The sequence below is a fragment of the Electrona antarctica genome (assembly GCF_951216825.1).
Source record: "Electrona antarctica genome assembly, chromosome: 8".
Lineage (NCBI taxonomy): Eukaryota > Metazoa > Chordata > Actinopteri > Myctophiformes > Myctophidae > Electrona > Electrona antarctica.
Genome location: NC_136789.1, coordinates 25,671,124 through 25,691,180, shown reverse-complemented (window position 1 = coordinate 25,691,180; position 20,057 = coordinate 25,671,124). Strand labels below are relative to the sequence as shown.

Below are 20,057 nucleotides of genomic sequence, written 5' to 3'. Positions count from 1 at the left end.
TCATACAGTGGATTATATGGCCTGGGGGGCCCACAGTGCACTGGGGGGGGCTGAGGCCCACTGGGGCTGATGGAGAGAGAAGTGCAATAGAAAGGAGATCAGAGCAAACTCCCGCCACTCAGAGCCTGTCTACACCAGATGCACCCCCCCCACCCCCCCACCCCCACCCCCCTGCACACACACGCATGCACGCACACGCACACACGCACGCACGCACGCACACGCACGCGCGCACACACACACACACACACACACACACCAAACCATTTTGTGGCATTCACTCACATCTGTGAGCTCAGACCAAAATAACATACAACAATCAGTAATTAACCAGCATTTCACACTGGAATGTAATGGCAAATGTATTATGACACAAGTGGCTTTCTTTTCATATCGATAGACGAGTGGTTTATATAGGGCGCGTACCACTTCAGCTTCAATGCCTGACAGCGAGTCCCCGGTTCGATTCCTGGTCAGTCGGACCACCCACTCTATCTCTGTATCAATCAAATGTAACCTATCAAATTAAAGCAGAGAAAAGCCATAAATAAAAGAAACCAACGGTTCCCGGGCCATGTTGTCATCTCCTGTACGTCCTGATCCGCCAACCAATGCAACCATGATGTACAATTACCTCCCCTGGACATGACACCATGGTGGACATGACCACATTTAGTTTTTGGTCTTGAACCCTGACCTCCCAATCTCATGCCAGTGAGCTGGAGTAACATATACGGATGCTTTACCGTTAATTAGGGTTAGGGCTATAAAGCTAATCCTAACTCAGGGCTTGACATTAAGGCTTGTCCTGTTGTCCGGGACAAGTAATACATCTTTCCGGACAAGTGTATTCAAATTTTACTTGTCCGTTGGACAAGTGACTCTTGGTTTCACTTTTTCTGTGATGCTCCTAGCAGCTTTGTGCTGTAAGCAGACTTAAACTGTAAGCTACTACGAGTGGCGAGTGGAGGGGACCAAGGGGTGGTCATTAGCAGCCCATTTGTAGGTAACTTTAGTGCTCGGACAAGTGAATGGGAAATTGACTTGTCCATAGGACAAGTGCCTCAAAAAGTTAATGTCAAGCACTGTAACTCAAATTCAAAATAAGAATATTGGCTTGCATAGTATTGAAAAAATTAAAAATCAAATTCAAGATTAACAGCAGCAGAAATCTGTTTACAAACGCCAAAACAATGCTCACAGTGTCATCTCAAGTGTCTTCATATGGTGCGTTTACACTTCCAAAATATAACCAAACCAAATACACTTTTTAAACTAATTCCAGATGTAATGCGCGGGATTCGAACCTTGGTCCCCCGTGTGGAAAGCCAACTTCTTAAGGTTAAGATGTTATAGCTTTCCACGTGGGAGACACGCGTTCGATTCCCGGGCGTTACACAGGCTAAATTGTCACCCATACATTGTAATGTACGAGTGGGTACAAATGGTAAATGGTAAATGGTGCATTTATATAGCGCCTTTATCCAAGGCGCTTTACATAGATTGTGCATTACATTCACCCATTCACACACACATTCATACACCGATTGCGGCGGAAGCCATGCAAGGTACCAACCAGCACATCGGGAGCAATTTGGGGTTCAGTGTCTTGCCCAAGGACACTTCGACATGTAGACAGGAGGAGCCGGGATTCGAACCGCCGACCCATGGATCATTGGACGACCTGCTCTACCTCTTGAGCCACAGTCGCCCCAAGTCGTACAAGTTCAATGGGAGCTCATCCACACGCACACAAGCACCCAGGTAGGAGCATGCGGAATTTGTGCATGAGACGATTTAGCCCGGAAGTAGTTAACCAATACATTTCTTCTTCAATGAGGTAAACACTGGCGCTGGATAGAAGACACTGTGACCATTGTTTTGGAGTTCATAATCAGATTTTCGATAGTTTTGCTGCTATTAATAATTGGCCTCAATTTACTTATAAATTATAATGTATTTACTTTAGGTGATCTAGGCCTACTCCTTTAAGGAAAGGAGAGTGAGATCAGTGTAATAATTAGCACTCAATGAACTAAAATGACTTTGCTGTCCAATTTTGTTCAGTCACAGGAGGTCAGACCTCAATAATGAAGTCATCACAGCATGACTAGATTATTAATAACAGGTAATCAGTCTAATGTTTAAACAAGTTAAATTTGGAAGAACACTTCCATGAATTGTGTGGTTCTTCCTTTTTTTGTAGAAGGTTTTCAACTAATTTGAGTCACAGGTCAATATACCATGACCAAAGATTTTTCTAATACCGCCCTTTGACTTTGTACTTCAAAGTTGTGATTGCAGGCTTGTCAGGCCTCATTTATACTTTTGCGTGCCGGTGTTGCGCACCAAAAATAGCAAAACTACAAACTCACCATGTTGCACACCAAAAATAGCTAAGCTACAAACTCACCATGTTGCACACCAACAATAGCAAAACTACAAACTCACCATGTTGCACACCAAAAATAGCTAAGCTACAAACTCACCATGTTGCACACCAACAATAGCAAAACTACAAACTCACCATGTTGCACACCAACAATAGCAAAACTACAAACTCACCATGTTGCACACCAAAAATAGCAAAACTACAAACTCACCATGTTGCACACCAACAATAGCAAAACTACAAACTCACCATGTTGCACACCAACAATAGCAAAACTACAAACTCACCATGTTGCACACCAAAAATAGCTAAGCTACAAACTCACCATGTTGCACACCAAAAATAGTGTCCAGCTGTGATTCATTGCGAGCTTGTAAATTGGTTATTTTTGGTCCACAACCAAGTATAACTCTAGGAAAATATAGCTAAAGTACTGCCATAATGTATAGTTCACGAACTGTAAAGCTACGGTAGTAAACACTTTCAAACTAAATGTTGCCTGTGACTTTGTGAAGTCACATTTGTATGAGAGATTAAAGGCAAAGATTGTTTTTTCCCTGTCCATGTGTGTGCGTGTGTGTGTGTGTGTGTGTGTCTTATCTTGGACACCACTGGAGCAATCAGCATAAACTTTTGCATGCACACTCCCAGTAGGCCAAATAAGACCCCTCTGCCTCATGGTGGCGCTATACCAGGCCGTTTGATGTTTTGACCAATTGAACCACAGGTGCAAAAATAATATTGGATAATGATGCAACTCCCCATATAGCCACGCCCATTTCAGCTTAACAAGATGTTCTGCCATTCAGCATTTTCTTCAAAACATACCTTTTCCTACTACTATTTTGTCGTTCACATCTCTGAAGTAATGTGATAAACATATATCATTCCGATTTTTATATTCATTCCAATTGGTGCTGATAATTGCCTTGCAAGGTTTGCGGGAGGGGCCTATCATACAAATATGAGCATAGACAGAGATGCTTATCTGCTTAATGATATTTTTTTATATGAACGTCATGTAAAAGCATATAAGTATGCGGGCGTCTCTGATGTTTATAACAAACCAAACCGGTTGAAAATTGAGCTTTAGAAGTTATGGTTATTTAAAAAGTACATGCCCAATAGAAACAATGTTATGAGTGAGCGAGCTGCACCGAAGTAAGATGGCCGCCACGTAGCGACGTCGCTCTCCATTGGCCAGCAGCGCGGGTGAGCCATCTAGCCTTTCTTGTCCCATGATCTACCCCAAATTTCGATCACACATTGATGGGCCACTACGCAGCCGCAAGCGTGTGTGCACACACACACACACACACACACACACACACACACACACACACACACACACACACACACACACACACACACACACACACACACACACACACACACACAAAACATGTCATAATTTTTAACACCTTCAAACTGGGTTTTGATATTCCAGTAATTTGCCTTAAATAATTGGTGGGCAGGACCTATGTTGGACAACAACAAGACAAGCAGAGTGCACCTCCAAACCACGTTCCCCATCTGAAAATATGTTGTTCCAGGGACCACCCAGAAGCAAAGATTTGAGCTAAAAATGTTCGCTCTGAAAGAATATATATTCAAAATTTGCGCCACATTTTCACGATTTTTCAAAATAGCAGATCTACAAGCTCGTAGCGCGGCACTCGGTGCCGCGCTATGAGCTTGTAGATCTGCTATTTTTCAATAGCTAAAGTATAGCATAATGCTTAAACACCAAAAGGGGTCAAAATTTAGGTTGTAAATCTAAGTGAAAGCAACATGGACAAAACAATAGGTAATATTTGGGCACCTTATTCAAGGGTCTCCCAGTCACTCTGAGCAACATGGAATTCTTTAGACAGAAAACAGTGACATGTGTCCACTGTCCACGCAGGGGCTTCAAACCCAACACGCCTGGTGTGTAAAAGAGAGACACCTTGCTCACCTCTCGCACACGTGTTGCTTCTGTCAGCTCGCCCCTGAATGTGCAGCAGACAAAAAATGCAACAGCATCCACTGCTCAGTGAAAAGTGTAGTGTTTTCATGGCTGAGCACTGAAGGCCCAGTGACGGTGTTTCCTCAGCTGAGCCTGGCCTGTCAAGAGTCACACATGCAGCCACTATTTTATACATCCTGCCAGAGAGCCCGGGCATGAATATGTATGTCAGAAAGGCAGAAGTCATAACCTATGCAAGGGCTTCATCATGCATAATGCAGGTGAGCTACGCCTCTCCAGTAGGCAAATGCTGTGCACAGGAGCACGTGCGTGTGCGCACACGCACGCGCGCACACACACACGCACACACGCACACGCACACGCACACACACTCTTAGGAATGATGCGCGCTGCTCACAACTATATATATGTGAGGTAAACAAATGCCAGCACCCCCTGTTTCATATACACAGTCTCACACCCAGGGGCTCCCACTGCTGCACCCAAACCAAAGGCATGAGACCGCCAGAATTCCTGTTCTCCGTTTCGCAGCCTCTCGATCCTCTCGTTCTCACTTTAACCCTGCGTGCCCATGTGTTTGTGCACACGCATCAGCGCTCAGTGTTTTTTTTTCCCACATCCCCCCCCTCCCCCCTCCCCCCTCCCCCCTTCCCCCTTCCATCTCAGGTCACTCATAGGAATCAAACCCATGACACCACAAACGCATGTTACTGTACATTATGTATCACTACCAGCCCCTCCATGGAACTCCAGTAGTTTTTTGTCTCCACCAGGCCGAAGGCATGGGGAGAGAGTATGTTTTGCACTCCGTCCGTGTGTGTGTCCGTCCTTCCTTCCGTCCTTCCGTCCTTCCGTCCGTCTGTGAACAGCTAATCTCCGGCACCGTTAACCCGGTCGATGCCAAACTTTGCACACACACTCCCTGGATGCCAACGATGAACCTCTGCCCCACATTTTCCAGAACGGCCTGTTATAGCGCCACCATCAGGCAGCTTTTCACATTTGTTACCTAAAACTGCACCGATCTGCGTGAAACGTTGCATGCACACTCCCCAGAGGCCGAGGACAAACCTTTGACCTGCATTTTCCGCATCTGCCTTTTATAGCGCCACCAGGAGGCCGACTCTTGTAAAACACATTTTTTGATATTACTCCTCCAGATTCTGTTCAAAAATCTCACAAATCGTTACACAGTATCTCTATGGTCATGTGCTCAAGTTGGATCTGTCCCATATTTCATATTCCATCCTAATTGGTTATAATTGGCTTTCACAGTTTGCAAGATTGCCCCGTTTTGAACAAAAGCCTCAAATCATGAACGCAGCATGCAATTTACGTGAAATCTTTCACACATTTTCTTACTAGGCTGAGGAATATATCCCACCCTTTTCACATTGGCCTGTTATAGCGCCACCAACAGGTTGATTTTTGCAAAACACATTTTTGGAACAAAATGCCTCAAATCATCCAATTGCCATCAAAGGCGTATGAAGAAATGGCAAACGGTACACATGATCTCTGTAGTCATGTGATCAAGACGAGTCTGTTGGATTTCTCAGATTGGACACTGATTGGCTAAGATTGCCTTCCAAAGTTTTCAGGAGTGGCCCGTTTTGTACAAAATGCTGCACATGTCCTGCTCATCCAGAATTCTATCCTTAGAGATGCTATGAGTGATCTGGCTCTGCATTTCCTCAACAAAATGAAGAAAATTGTTGCAAAAACAAATAAAAAAAAACATCCTCCTAAACATTTTGCCAAACATCACACACACTCCTATCCTCCTGGTGGAGACCTGTGCCCGGAAGGGCACTTTTTCTAGTTTCTCCTTTTTTTGAGTGGTGTAAACCACTCCTACAACTGGCTTTGTTAGTTTACGTGTCTGTCTGTCTGTCCGTACGTCTGTCTGTTCGTACCAAAAAATGAGCATGGTTGCTATGGTCACCCAGTTCACACGGGTGTGATTTCATTACGTCAGACCACAGCTGATCAGTCTATATAAGACCTTAAACCACTCAGTTCACACGGGTGTGATTTTTAGATTTGTTTTTGGCTTTTGTGCCTTTATTGCTAGTCACAGTGAAGACAGACAGGAAAGAGGGAGGGAGAGAGAAGGGGAGAGACGTGCAGCAAAGGTCGTCATGAACGGGACTCGAACACGCGACACGCTGTCAGGCGAGAGACTATACTGTATGTGCCATGTGCCTGGACCACTAGGCCAGCGGGCGCCCCGAACTCCATGTATAGTTTTAACCACCTCTCTTTTCCCCCGTCTTCCTCCAGGTCTCCCATCTTTCACCTTTGTTTTGCGACCTAAGATTTTTTTTCTTAAAACTCTAGTCTAAAAGGAGAATTTCAAAGTTGTGATTGCCACTGCGTTTTTTTGGTGTGATTTGTTTTGCATGTTGTGGATGCGTGCATGCAGTGTGTCTGTGCATGCAGTGTGCTCTGTGCATGCTGTGCGTATACTTCAGAAGACGAGAAAGTGGGCGAACGTGCACTATACTACGGCGTTAATTGAATCTATAGCTGGATGCACAGAGAGGGCAGGGTGCAGAGACAGGGAGGGGATAGAGAGAGAGATGGTGCAAGTTTATGAATAATACTTATATAGGAATAGTGGTCTGTTTGTGTGTGGTGTGGTGCGTGGGGTGGAGTGGGGGGAAGGTTGTTGGGGTTACGCCTAATCAAGACAAGGGTATATGGCCCCCACCTTCTACCCCCCCCCCCCACAAAAGAAAAGACCCCCAGCACCTCCACCCCCGGCCCGTGCTGTGTCAGTGAAAAAGTGTGCTACTTCAGCAGTCCCCTGGGACCTGCTACCCCTCACATCAAAGCAGCCAGTTTCTCTCTTAATGTGAATATCAAATCTGTGGATCACAAGTCCCAGCACAGTCTGCATAAACTGCCCCTCCCCCAACCTTTAATTCTGCCTAGTGATGAGGGAGAGAGAGGGAGGAGAGTTACTGTGAGAGGAGAGGAGAGGAGAGGAGGGAGGGACATAGAGAGAGAGAGAGAGAGAGAGAGAGAGACAACCAAAACAACTACTTGCTTCTTGACATTTGCCAAACACACCGTCCATATATATGCCCAAAAATATATGCAGATTCAAAACAATACATTTGCAAGGAGGGCATGCTCAATTTGCACATCTGCACCAGCATTATTCAGAATGGCTGCACACAAGAACCGTACCAATAAAATACGCATTTTGAATATATAAACGAGCATGTTTACATTCCCTTTATGCGTTTGTACTTTTCACAGTCTAATTGCCTCTGTAACAGATCACATTTATGTATAATGTTTAATAGCTTACACCGCAAAGTGACTGAATCGGGAAGGAATGAGAAAAAGAGGGACATGGACTAATAGGAGAGCAGCAGTGACAGTGCTGTGACATCTCATTGGTGAGGTGGAACGCGTAAAAGCCTAATTTAAGCTCCATCGCACGGCGGTGTCGCGCGCCAAAAACACCAGAGCTACAAGCTCACAACGCGTCGGATGCGACGCGTTGTGAGCTTGTGTAGCTCTGCTGTTTAGGACGCGCGACACCGCCGCGCGACGACGCATGCATGGGGCTTTAATGAGCGCTCCGTTTCCCTCTTGCGCGTGCCAAGCCCGCGCGTGTGCAACGCGCCACTCCTGCACTGCATGGCACACTTTCTTACCCGACATTAGGCCACAATATTTGTTCTCCATTAACGGTAATAGGTAGGCTACAATTGAAATTGATGTCTTGTCCTTGTAACCAATTGCAAATTGGTTTTCCTCTCTTTATGTTGAAGAACTGTCAACTGTGGGCAGGCAGTTCACTGTTAAGTCGATAAAACATTAAAGAATAATTTCCTGGTGGAATCGTCGCAAATCTTCTAAACATCAAAGACGTTCTGAACTACTTGACATGACCCCTTACCACAAAAAAAAAGGGGGGGGGGGCGGGGGTCATTCAGTCATATTGCGCCAATAACAAGTTTCCACCAAAAATGTCAAGTGCTGCACATATACCTTGGACTCCGACCAAGCATCATTTTCATAACATGTTTTCAGATGACATAAGGAAATATACCAGTTGAGAACACGTTTCGGTAACATGGTGGTGCAACACAACACGGGCACGCCACGCCACGCGTGCTGCTTGGCACCCTTCTGGCCCATAGCTGTGTCATTGGGTGGTGCCTTGCAGATTGCAGCGCTAATTGTGCAGCCGAGAAAAAAAAGGCAACATGGGGATTTGGACGAGAGCGGAAAGGAGATGGGGTGGGGGGGGATCAATTTTGCATATTTCTATTGATGGTGGTTGCGGGGTGGAGAGAAGACGACGGCAGCTTTTGGCGCCGGAGAGAGGGATTGCCTTTTATTTTATATCTACAGACAAAAAAAAACATTCAGATTCACACTAGATGTGTTTCTTTCATTGGGTATAAATCATTGTCAACTTATAGCTCCAAAATAAGCATGTAGGCCTAATAGCCTATATTCCAAAAGTATAGCCAATATAGCTATAAGTTGTATGTGAATGTTGTCCAAAAACAGATACATTAATAATTTCCGATGAGGCTATACTTTCGAAAGGATATAGGCCTGTTGTTGTGTTGATTTCAGATCACATGGAGAATAGTCAGGGAAAAGACACAACATTATCTTAATTGGTTAATATTAGCATAAGCTAACAGATACAAAAAAAGGAAATTAAAGATATTTAATTACCTTGGCTAATTAATTACCCAGGGCTTTAATGTAACTAACGTAATTGGACATGTTTATTTTATTTTGTCCATGTATATACACAATAGTCGTCTGAGATTTAAAGTGACGTGGGTTTTGTGAGAATAAATTGTCTTCACAATTATGTCATATTGTTGGTCTAATGTAGGCCCTAAATACGCTCTGACAACCTCAAATTATTCCTATAGCGAAATCAATCAAATTTTAATTTATGAACAACAAACGGGGGGTGGAGGGCGGGGGGGGGGGGGGGTTGTCCCGCGTTATATATCCCCTCCCGCGCGTGCCATGCACTCACGCACTTAAACACACGCAATTACGAATTCGCGCGTGCACGTGCACATGGGTTCAGGTGCTCTATTAGAGGGAATCAGGACTGGGCCAGTCTAATATGCAGCCACGCACCTGGAGTTTCTATAATTTAGTCAAATAAATTAAATCAATTTATTCTAAAAGACTGTGTTATAGGCTCCTCATAAAACACATATTTCCAATTGTATCAAGCTAAATCGGCTAATATTTAAGCCCTTTTATTATTTTTGAAAGGGTTTAGAATAAACAGAATGGAGGCACGTTTAGCACTAAATGTGCATGGCAGCAATTCTCCCTATAGTTTTAAGCGGAAATATTAAGTCTATTTTATATCTGAAAACGCAATAATATAAAAGGCCTCCTGAGTTGCCTTTGCCCATATACAGGAGCTCTGCCGGAACCTATATAAACGTACGATTATTTTCTTCAAAAGTAGATATAACACTAACAGCTATAACATTTTTCCCTATAAGTGCAGCCAATTCAATAAGACTTTGTGAGGAATAATGCTGCACTTTCTCCAGGCCTCTGCCAATAACGAAATAATGCAGCCTATAACTTATATATAGTCAACATATATACATACATGTTACATGTATACACATACCGGTATATACAACAAGGGCATGAAGGGTGTATATAAAGAGTGGGGCTGAAATGCTTTGATGTAGAAATAGTGTTGAGTTTCTGTTATCTTTGCTGCAGATTTGTAAAGGATTACTATAATGCAGTGTAAAAGCAGTCAGAAGATCAACTTGGTAATAAGGTCAGGGATTTTCTACATATTGAAAAATACATTATTTTTTTTATATTAGAACACAAACGTATCCATATATATTTTTAAAACAAAAAGTCAGCAAAAAAATGCGAATTCTGGTAATTTAATTAAAAATATAGGGAAATGATCGGATTGCACTAATTGCAGGGCAGGCTACAGTGTTGGGTGTAGACTAGCCTATTTTAATTTAGGCCCGTGTTAAATGGGCCCTTAATTTTTTTTGATTACATTTATTTTATTCCAACAAATCTTCATCGGACTGAACGGGACTTTGGTTCCGAAATATATACCCTCCTCGACATTATGTTCCCAAAAAATAAGAGCATCCAGTTGGAAAGGAGCGCTTGCTCCCATGCGCTCCATAGAGTCCCACTAAACAGCTGCAATTAGCATAGGCTACACAATGCAAGCTTAAAAATATAACAAGGCGAACACAAAATCATAAGCATCCACTTATAAACTACACACCTATAGTGCCCAGTCAAGTTATTTGGGTTCTAAATTGAATCACTCTCAACCAATTGGACTTGTATTTCCATGTTCCTTCCGTGCCTCTTTATTTTTCACCTCATTCTCCCTATTCAGCCATTTTACATATTCATAACTGTAGTTGGTAATGCGAAAACAAACCGTGCTATCAGCACCATCTGTGGCATCACGGACCACTATATATACACACCTACGACCACACAACGACGGGGAAATCACTTTTCGCCTTCACACCTCAAATAATTCCACAATGTTCTGCTCCAAAAGGCAAATACATGTTGATTTAAAACAATTATTCCACATTACATTTGCTTATTGTATATGGCTCCCCGTGATAGCCACCAACATCAAAGCGCAATACTGTGTATGTGCATCTATAGGTTACTGCTGTCTTTTTTTGGACATGTAGGCTATATATAAATACTTTTGATTAAACTAAAATAAGTGACTCAATGACCAAATTACTGTCGAGATATAGATCAATTGTCAAAGATATATTGCTTACCTTCTTGGAAAGAGTACAGCAGGAGTAAAGTTACAAGCCACATGCCATAAATAGCAGGTATATTTTTCAGGAATATTTGGCAATCCTGGCAAGTGTGCGGCACAGTTTTTGGCCAGGCGAGTCTCCGTGCTGGACTGGCGACTATGCTCCCTGGAGGTCTCTCCAGCCCTGCTGCCCCGCTAACCATCGCAGGGAAATGAGGAGCGCCACAGCCCCGCCCATGTCCCCTCCTCTCGGTAAGTCTATCATGCATACCAATCCATCCTCCTCTCCTCCGTATTCTAATGAAACGCCGCGGAGCGATGCGTCAGGCAGGGCGGCATGGCACTGCCCATCACACCGCGAGGGTCGAGTTGAGTTTAATAACATTGGATTTTAATTCGTTTATGTCTAAATAGCAGTTCCGCAGATTCGTGATGGGAATGGTTGGGAGCGGCGCAGCCATATCTTTTTTTTGGCACCTTGGAGAGCGCCGAGCGCACCCACCTGTGCGCCCTAGAATATTTGCGCAATGGATCTACAAGACCTAAACAGCTATAGCGCGGAGCTGCAAAATCTCATTAACCATACAAGCTGGTTAGAGGGCCCAATAGAGAGTCCCATTACAGAATAATCATTATTGCATTGCGTTACGGACCATGCAAAGACATTTGCGCACATTGATGGGTTGCTCTCTCTCTCTCTCTCTCTCTCTCTCTCTCTCTCTGTGTTCGTGCGCGCGCGTGTGTGTGTTCGTGCACGCGCGTGTGTGCGTGTGTGTGTGTGTGTGTCACACCGTGTGCGTGCGTGCGTGCGTGCGCAAGGTTGAGTGGCAGCCACTCAACTAGAATTCCATAGAGATCACAACAAATATCCAGACTAGTCATCACAATAAGTGTCAGTCAGAGAATCGGAAGCTGCCCATTCCGAATAGTGAATAGAGCAGCTATTGTGAACAGCTGAGAAACTAACTTTCCCCCATGTGTCTCACATCAGCATGATCAGGCCTATCTGCATCACACATAGGCTACACCTGTAAGCCACACCTGCATATTATAAAGAAACATAATATAAGCATCTTAAGACAAGACCCAAGTTTTTAATGGAAAAGATGAACAAGGACCCAGTTCATCTTCAATCAACAGTTTATGCTAGCTGACCTCATGCTTCCACCCAACAGACTGCGCAATGATAATAGAAATGTTAACAAATTATGGGTGGATATAGGCCAGTAAGGCCACACCCCGTTTGGAACCTCACCTTCCGGGAGGCTTCCGGGAGGGTGAGGTTTTCCAAACGGGGCTACACGTCCACTAGTAAAAATGAAGGGATTTTTTGAGAAATCCTAAAACAAACATATAACCAGGAGCAGATTCCACAGGTGGCGAAAGTCTGATTTAAACTATAGGTGTAGGTCTACTTCACACCCTATACCCCGTATCTGAATTCAAACCAAAATCTTTACAGGCCTATTGACCTTATGCAGTGTATGCACCATAGGTATGCACTGGCACTGCCATCTTGCCAGCAAGGTGCTAACTAGGTGCAATTTCCCATTGACAGCCCATTCATCCAAACAGAAAAGTCATATCTGATTGTATTAAACTCACCAACATTGCAGCTTAGGCCTACGAAAAGCTTGAATTATCCTCTTTCTATATCTGCAAAGTGTTTGTTTCATAAAAATCCACCATATACATGTTATCAGCAACTTCCTGTCAAGAAATTCCTTGCAGATGATTATTTTTCTAAGTGTCAGAGTTTGGAAGCGCTCGTTATCCGTAAAGCAACCTCCTGCTGCCTCCTGCATTATGTGCAAATTCAAAACAGGTGCATGCATGGGCCGTTGAGTGATATTCAACGAGCACTTCCAAACTCCAACACTAGAAAAATAATCACATTCAAGCTTTTTGTACAGCTGCAATGTTGGTGAGTTTGACGTTGTTTAATACAATTAGATAGGAGGACTTTTCTATTTGGATGAATGGGCTGTCAATGGGAAATTGCACCTAGTTAGCACCTTGCTGGCAAGGTGGCAGCGGTATGCATAAGGTCAATTAGGCTATTATCAATTAGGCTATTACTATTAGGGAGATTGAAACTCAGCAGCCCATAATAGGGAAATACATACCATAGCTATAAAACAACATAGGTTTGACTCATAGGCTGTCATATAGGCTACCTAAACATTTACTGTATGTAGTCTGTAAGAAAACGTACTCTTAAGTTATCGCATCTCGTTGTAGCCCACTTAAACAGGTGAAAGTCAAGGAACTCCGCGAAAGTTTCTTCCTGCAACATCAGCGTTGACTGTCCAGTCCAGTTGGTCTTCAGAAAGCTTCATTTTGAATATAATACGCAGAGCGTTGCTTCCACCTGCTGGCTGAAAAATAAAAGCGGCTGTATCTCTGTCAGCCTGGTAGTCTAGTTTATGAAATTAAATTTAGTCTACGATATATATTTTAACTTACACAAAAAAGCCTATTCTCACTAATGTAACGGCTCATTTCTGCCAGAAAGTCCCACTGTTTGTTGTTTGTTTAGAGTTTGTTTAGCTCAGCTGTGTGCCCTATGCGGCTCTGTGTATGTCCGCCATCTTCCCGTTCCCTTCATTCAAAGGAGTAACACCGCCCCCTAGTGGTGCATGTCACACTATGCACAGTGGAGTCCTGACTCCTTTCCTGCCCATTGAAATGCCTCTCAGTGTCTCAGATATGTGGTCTGCCCTTTTTTTCTCCACATTCTTGTCTTTTACTAATATATAATGTATTTTATAATATGCAGAAGCAGAACAATCATTTTATATCACAGTTCATACATAATCTTTTAGTATAACTTTAACTTATGTGATAGAACAGATCATAGCTGGCTACCCCAAAACGTGCACATATACACCCTGACCCTATAGCTTTCCCTAGGCTGTTAGCTAATATTCGTTTCTTCCAAATCTTGTGCAGGTAGCTTATTCATTTATTCAATGTTGGAGGAGATCTGGCTACAGCAGTGCTTGTTACCTGTGAGGTTAGTAGTCGAGCATCAATGCCATTTTCTACATGTGAAAATGAAATGCAATTAATGTTACACATTTTATTGCAACTGAGGAAAAACACAATTTGTGCTTTTGCTGTGTAGATTTTCGTTTATGGCAGTATGGGAGTATGGTTTAAATCCTCTTTTTGCTTTTGCACCATATGGGACGTATTGCCCTTTTCTTTTTCTTTATATGTGCCTAAATTAGCTAGCAGGCAGTTCATTTTAGTAGGCATATACCATTACCGCCATCCCTCAATCTGTTGTTTACCACTCTACCTATCCTAGCTAGATAGTTAACAGTTCATTTATTTTATTATTGTGATATGTGTGTATTGAATTTATGCCCCATAATATTTTAGGGGTGAAGCAGAGCAGACAGAATGGTTTGGCCCTCACACACTACTAGAGTTCCCCAAACTCTATGGCCTTCACATGGTCGCACCTCCAATATGACCGATATGCCCACATATGGAGATCCCTGATGTCTTCAGTATATGCCTATATTGCATGACCATATTATTGGGATCTCTGTATCTGTCAGTCCTTGTCCCTTTAATGCAGAGATCCCTGATTGTTTGATCCTGATACCATGATACACATTGAGGTTGGACGACACTCCAATATATTGGGGCGTAGGTGCATTGGGAGTTTCTTTTACATTTACTATGAAATCCTGCATCTTGCGTCCGTCACACCTCCATATATGGTCATGCCTCGTAACATCACGTGACATCATCAGGGATCTCCATATATGGGCATATATGTAGTCGGTCGCGATGACGCGATCCCCACAGAGCTGACCAGTGCCTTGGCAAATGCATTACCTAGCGTTGTCGCGATTCTGCAATTTCTCCGTAACCTCCTTGAGCTTCTCAGAAGGGGGATCGTGCATGGTGCAGTACTTGTAGCCTGGCTAATAAGCCAGACCGAATCAGCCGTTGGCAAAAAAAAAATCACAGTGTGAATTTGAGTCTGGCTTATTAGCCAGGCTACAGTACTTGGTCAGGTACTGGATCATGGCATGGCGGCTTGTGACCGCCGATGTCCATGTTGGCGCGCCAGCACAGGAAGGCATCTGTCTAAATCGGGTAGTTATTCAACAGCGGATAATTTCACGCTGGGACGACATCGCCAGGGGCCATTCCTCATATATGGGAATGTCAATATATGGCCATATTGTGACAGTCTCATGATAACCTTGACGCAACGCGAGTCACACTTGCAAATGAACCAAGTTGGTACAACACATGGATCTCCGTATGTGGAGATTTGAAGATCACGACACTGACCTCATCAAACCCTGCATAGCCATACATGGTTTGACATACTAGATCTGCATATATGGAGCCGGCCAGCAACTCTACATCTGACCTCACTGACACAAGATTAATTAATAGTTTAACTCCTGCTTCTCAACTGTGCTGTATTAAGAAGCTCTGTTGTTTCAGCGCCCTCAGGGCGGCTTACTGTTTTGGTTATGGCCGAGTCATATGAGCGTGGTGACGTGGTCCACCCGCTGTTTTTGAGCGGCACCTCCTATGTCCAGCTTTGAGGGTTTGTGTAAACACAAACATTGTGTTAACACCCAGACATTGTGTTAACACAAACATTGAATGCCATTGACAATGAATGGCCAGCTTTGAGTGTTTGTGTAAACACAAACATTGAAGACGAAGGTGAGAACGCAAATTGTGATTGGCCGGAATGAGATGATGACGGTGTTCCAGGACAATGTACATCCAGGTTATTGCAGGATGGTGCACGTGTCACAGACTGACATCTTTTTGTTTGTCCGATGGAATAGTCTTATGATAGTATGTTTGAGGCTAGCACCTCCTGCCAGTACCTATACCGCAGAGATGTGTGTGTTCAGAGTGAGTGTGTTTAGAGTTTTTCTAACAGAGAAGATGATGTCTTTAACCTGTGGTATACTGTGGTCCTCCAGAGTCTTGGCATAAGGCATGGGGATGTCCACCCCCGTCACCCTGGTTGCTGGAGCATCTAGGTAGTTGAAGGCAGGACCCTCCATGATCCGGGCACAGATCTCTGCTCCAACTCCAAACTGTGGCCAACCACCCTCTACCGTCACCAGGTGGTTTGTCTTCATCACACTGGTCTCGATACACTCAACATCCAGAGGCCGAATGGTACGCAGGTTTATCACCTCACATTCAATGCCCTCCTTGGCGAGAACAGTGGCTGCATCTAAACAGCGACCCACCATATGTGAGTGTGACGCCAGGGTGACGTGACTTCCTTGTCTCTCTATCTTGGCCTTGCCAATGGGAACAGTGAAGTCTTTGGATTGAGCAGCCTCTGACATCTCAAAAGTAACACCATACATCAACTCATTCTCCAGAACTATAACAGGGTTGTCGTCTCTGATGGCTGATTTAAGAAGACCCTTAGCGTCCTCAGCGCTCCAGGGACTCAATACCTTGAGACCTGGACAGTGTCCATACCATGCAGCAAAGCACTGTGAGTGCTGCGCCGCGACACCAGCCGAGGATCCATTAGGTCCTCTGAAGACAATAGGAACCGGTTGGAAACCGGCTGACATGTAATAGGTTTTAGCAGCAGAGTTAATAACCTGGTCAATGGCTTGCATGGAGAAGTTAAAGGTCATGAACTCACAAATGGGACGCAGACCAGCCATGGCGGCTCCCACAGCAATACCTGCAAAACCCATCTCTGTTATGGGAGTGTCAATGATGCGTTGGTCTCCGTACTTCTTCCACAGGCCCTTGCTCACCTTGTAAGCTCCATCATACTGAGCCACTTCCTCTCCTATCAAGAAGACTTTCTCATCTCGTTCCAGTTCCTCATCCATGGCCTGGTTCAATGCATCACGCACCGTCATCTTCACCGAGATCGGAGACGTCTTGTGAAATTCCCGCCGTCCGACAAGGGAGACGGCGGACCTTCCAGAGTGAAAACATCTTAGCAATGCCATAAATGACCTGTCCTCACTGGTGGAGTGGTCAGTAATAATATGATAGAATCTAGTTTATAAGAGTCCTCCTGGGTTTCAGATTAGATTGGTTATAGGTGTATAATGTCGATCGTCGTTGGTCAAAAAACCCAGGTCTATATATTGCTCCTACTGTGATGGGTTGTGTTTTTTAAGTTTTCACGTTCCTTCTATAAATTGTTTACATGATGTAGACAGTGAAATGTTCATATTTGGATTGCAGGCTGTAGATGCCCATATTTAGGCACTGCAGTGGAGGACATATGACATAATAAGTCACGACGAGAGCGCTAAGACCAAACTCATAAAACAACAACGGTTGAAGAAAAACAATCTTCTATTTATGAATCCAGGAATCTCTGTCTGTGTTCAGGTGCTGCCCATATACAGTATTATGCAGATCCCAAACTCTCCTAAGTTCCTGCATCATACTTAAGTAGCTAATGTGATGTCATAGACTAGCCTCCAACTTGCTCCAAGTACTCTCTGATAACATGTACTGCACTAAGTGCTCTGACTATGGATACTGCACTATAGTGACCTATGATTTATGACTACGTTTCAACTCAATATTATTCACTTCCATTATAATATTTGATTTGAAGAACATGCAAAATGTCGGAAAATCATGTAAGGCAGACACGGGTGTGGCCTATCGAGTGGGGTCATGAGTCAAGGTATTCAGGAGGAAAGTGTTTCATTTTACAGCATGGTTCAAGTGGCCTGTTATAGTGCCACCATTGATTTGAAACATTTGGGGCAGTTCTTCCTTGGCATACTGGGAGTGTGCGTGCAGTGTTTCACGTCGATTGGTCCAACTGTGCCTGTTCACTGACACACTACTGACATGGGTGAAAACCCCCAGTTTTATATGCATTAGTCCATAGACCACCATTTTATGCTCTGGGACCACCTGAACCCAGAGCAAAACTGCAGCACAATGTTGAGAGTGAGACTGAACTCTTTATGTGTACTGATCACTTTAATGTGATGTCCTTGCTAGTTCACTTGCCAATCCCTCTATAACTTAAAACACCAAATAGGATGCAGAAAATTGTTCAAAACAGTGAAATAATATGCCGCCTTTCAGCGGAGGAACACCCCTACTATGAAATTAGAAATGTGTTCTAAATCTACACAGCTACATTGAAGTAAATTATGAAAATATATTGATGTCCTCCAAAAGTAAACTAAACCTCATAGACAGTGACATCAAGTGGCCAAAGTGGGCACGGCAGAATTAAAATAAAATAATAATTGTGTCATTAGTTTTTGGCTAGTGTTTACCCACCTGGATTCAAACCCATGGGAAAACAATCATCTACCTACATCAAAGGAGAATCGCTCCTGTAGGCAGGGCTACTCTACTCTGCTTATGCATAAGTTCTGGTCATCTCATGGCTGGTGAATGCCATAGCACAGTATAACTGTCTGTACTTTCAAAATACCTTACACGTTCCTGACTCGTTTCTTAAAATGAAATATCAATCTATAATGTAGTGTGTTGTTGACCCAAAAAACGTACTGGTGAGTTCTATTCATGGGCCAGCGGGGTTTATAGCAATAGATTCTGGTGGCAAATTCTAATGATGATTTTTATGTTCCCACATGGTATCATTTAAGCCCTGGTAGTATTACCAATTTGGTAGCTTTCTACCTGTTACCACCACTTTTATATGCGAAATAAACGAAATTCTTGTTTTTTTTATAAACTTTCATATCACATCCTTATAATACAATTGAATATATTAAACTATGCCTGGAATTGATTGGGACATTGTAATGCTGAAATATGGTACTGGGAATATAAAATGAAGGCATATAAGAGTAATTATTCCAAAAATAGGTCAAATTTGTATATTTGTCACAAAATATTACACTTAGAGAATTGCATTTAGCATTACAGTGTACCCATAAGACTCCCTGATGTTGAAATATATCAATGACTTCTTCCTCATCATCCTCGTCCTCGTGGATGGCCATGGTCCTCTTCTGCCTCGACTCCATGATATTCCTCTGGATGTCCGATGATGGGGCTGGTTTACTGCAGGATGACACACTTAAAGATGGAGTGCCACAATTTTTGTATTTTTCCAGTTTTTCATGTGTCTATGAGGTGACAGTACTTCATTAGACACCCTGGAGTCGTTTTTATGTGCAATGGTGTATTAACTTTGTATTTAGGGTTTCTTCCTGGAGGCTGAACACTTGACAGTCAAACGGGCCAATGGAATAAACAGTAATATAGTGACATCACATTATCAGCCCCTCCCCTAACCCATCCCCTTCAGTTCAGGTGGATCATCACCCATCACCACCCACCAGGCAAACCAGGCATACTTAATGAACTGGTGGGCGTGTCCACATAAAAGCATGATTTTAACAAATACTGTACACTTTTTGGAACAAGTTCTTCCTCCTTATATTATAATAATACCTGATGATCATGTTTTAGGGTGGGAAAAAAGTCTGATCTGGTCGAGGAGGGTCACCACGGGGGCCTTGTTGTTCTGCTGCACCTTCTTGAGCTCTGCTCCAACAGGGCCACCATGGTCTGCTTTCTGTGTCTGCAGGTCTGCAGCTGCTCTGGAGCCTGTAATCAGCCGGGTGGGTGGAGCAGTGGCACAGAATGTTTTCACGTAACGAAGGATATCACTGAAGTTGTACCAGAATTGGCATCGGATCATGAAGAGGGCAGGCAGATACCAGGGTTCTGCCTCATTCCAAGCATGCAGCAGACAAAGGCAGGAATCATAGCTGCATATGATACAGACATTCTTATCATGGCATTTAAGTCTTTTTACAGTGCCCCATTTTTCAACAAAAAGGTACATCAGCACGCTGTCAATATAGACATCAGGGGAGTTGAAAGTCAACATGGGATTGATTTATGCACCTCCC

At 43.6% G+C, this 20,057-nt stretch overlaps 2 protein-coding genes across 2 annotated transcripts in view; both read right to left on the bottom strand.

Annotated features, from left to right (window-relative positions):
- LOC306928680 (cell adhesion molecule DSCAML1-like) overlaps nucleotides 1–11,231 on the bottom strand; it is a gene marked incomplete at its 3' end in the record, with an annotated part of 90,780 nt that extends 79,549 nt beyond the window's left edge. Inside the window, 1 exon segment of the mRNA XM_079508950.1 lies at nucleotides 11,174–11,231. Coding sequence (XP_079365076.1) covers nucleotides 11,174–11,216 — 43 coding nt within the window. The 5' untranslated portion in view covers nucleotides 11,217–11,231.
- Nucleotides 11,232–15,671: 4,440 nt separating this feature from the next.
- Nucleotides 15,672–17,138, bottom strand: LOC306928679 (pyruvate dehydrogenase E1 component subunit beta, mitochondrial-like; the record flags this gene model as incomplete). The annotated part of the gene is made up of 2 exons (XM_079508949.1): nucleotides 15,672–15,731; nucleotides 16,038–17,138. The coding sequence occupies 2 exons, from the start codon at nucleotides 17,136–17,138 to the stop codon at nucleotides 15,672–15,674; spliced, it is 1,161 nt and encodes a 386-aa protein (XP_079365075.1).
- Nucleotides 17,139–20,057: the final 2,919 nt, after the last annotated feature.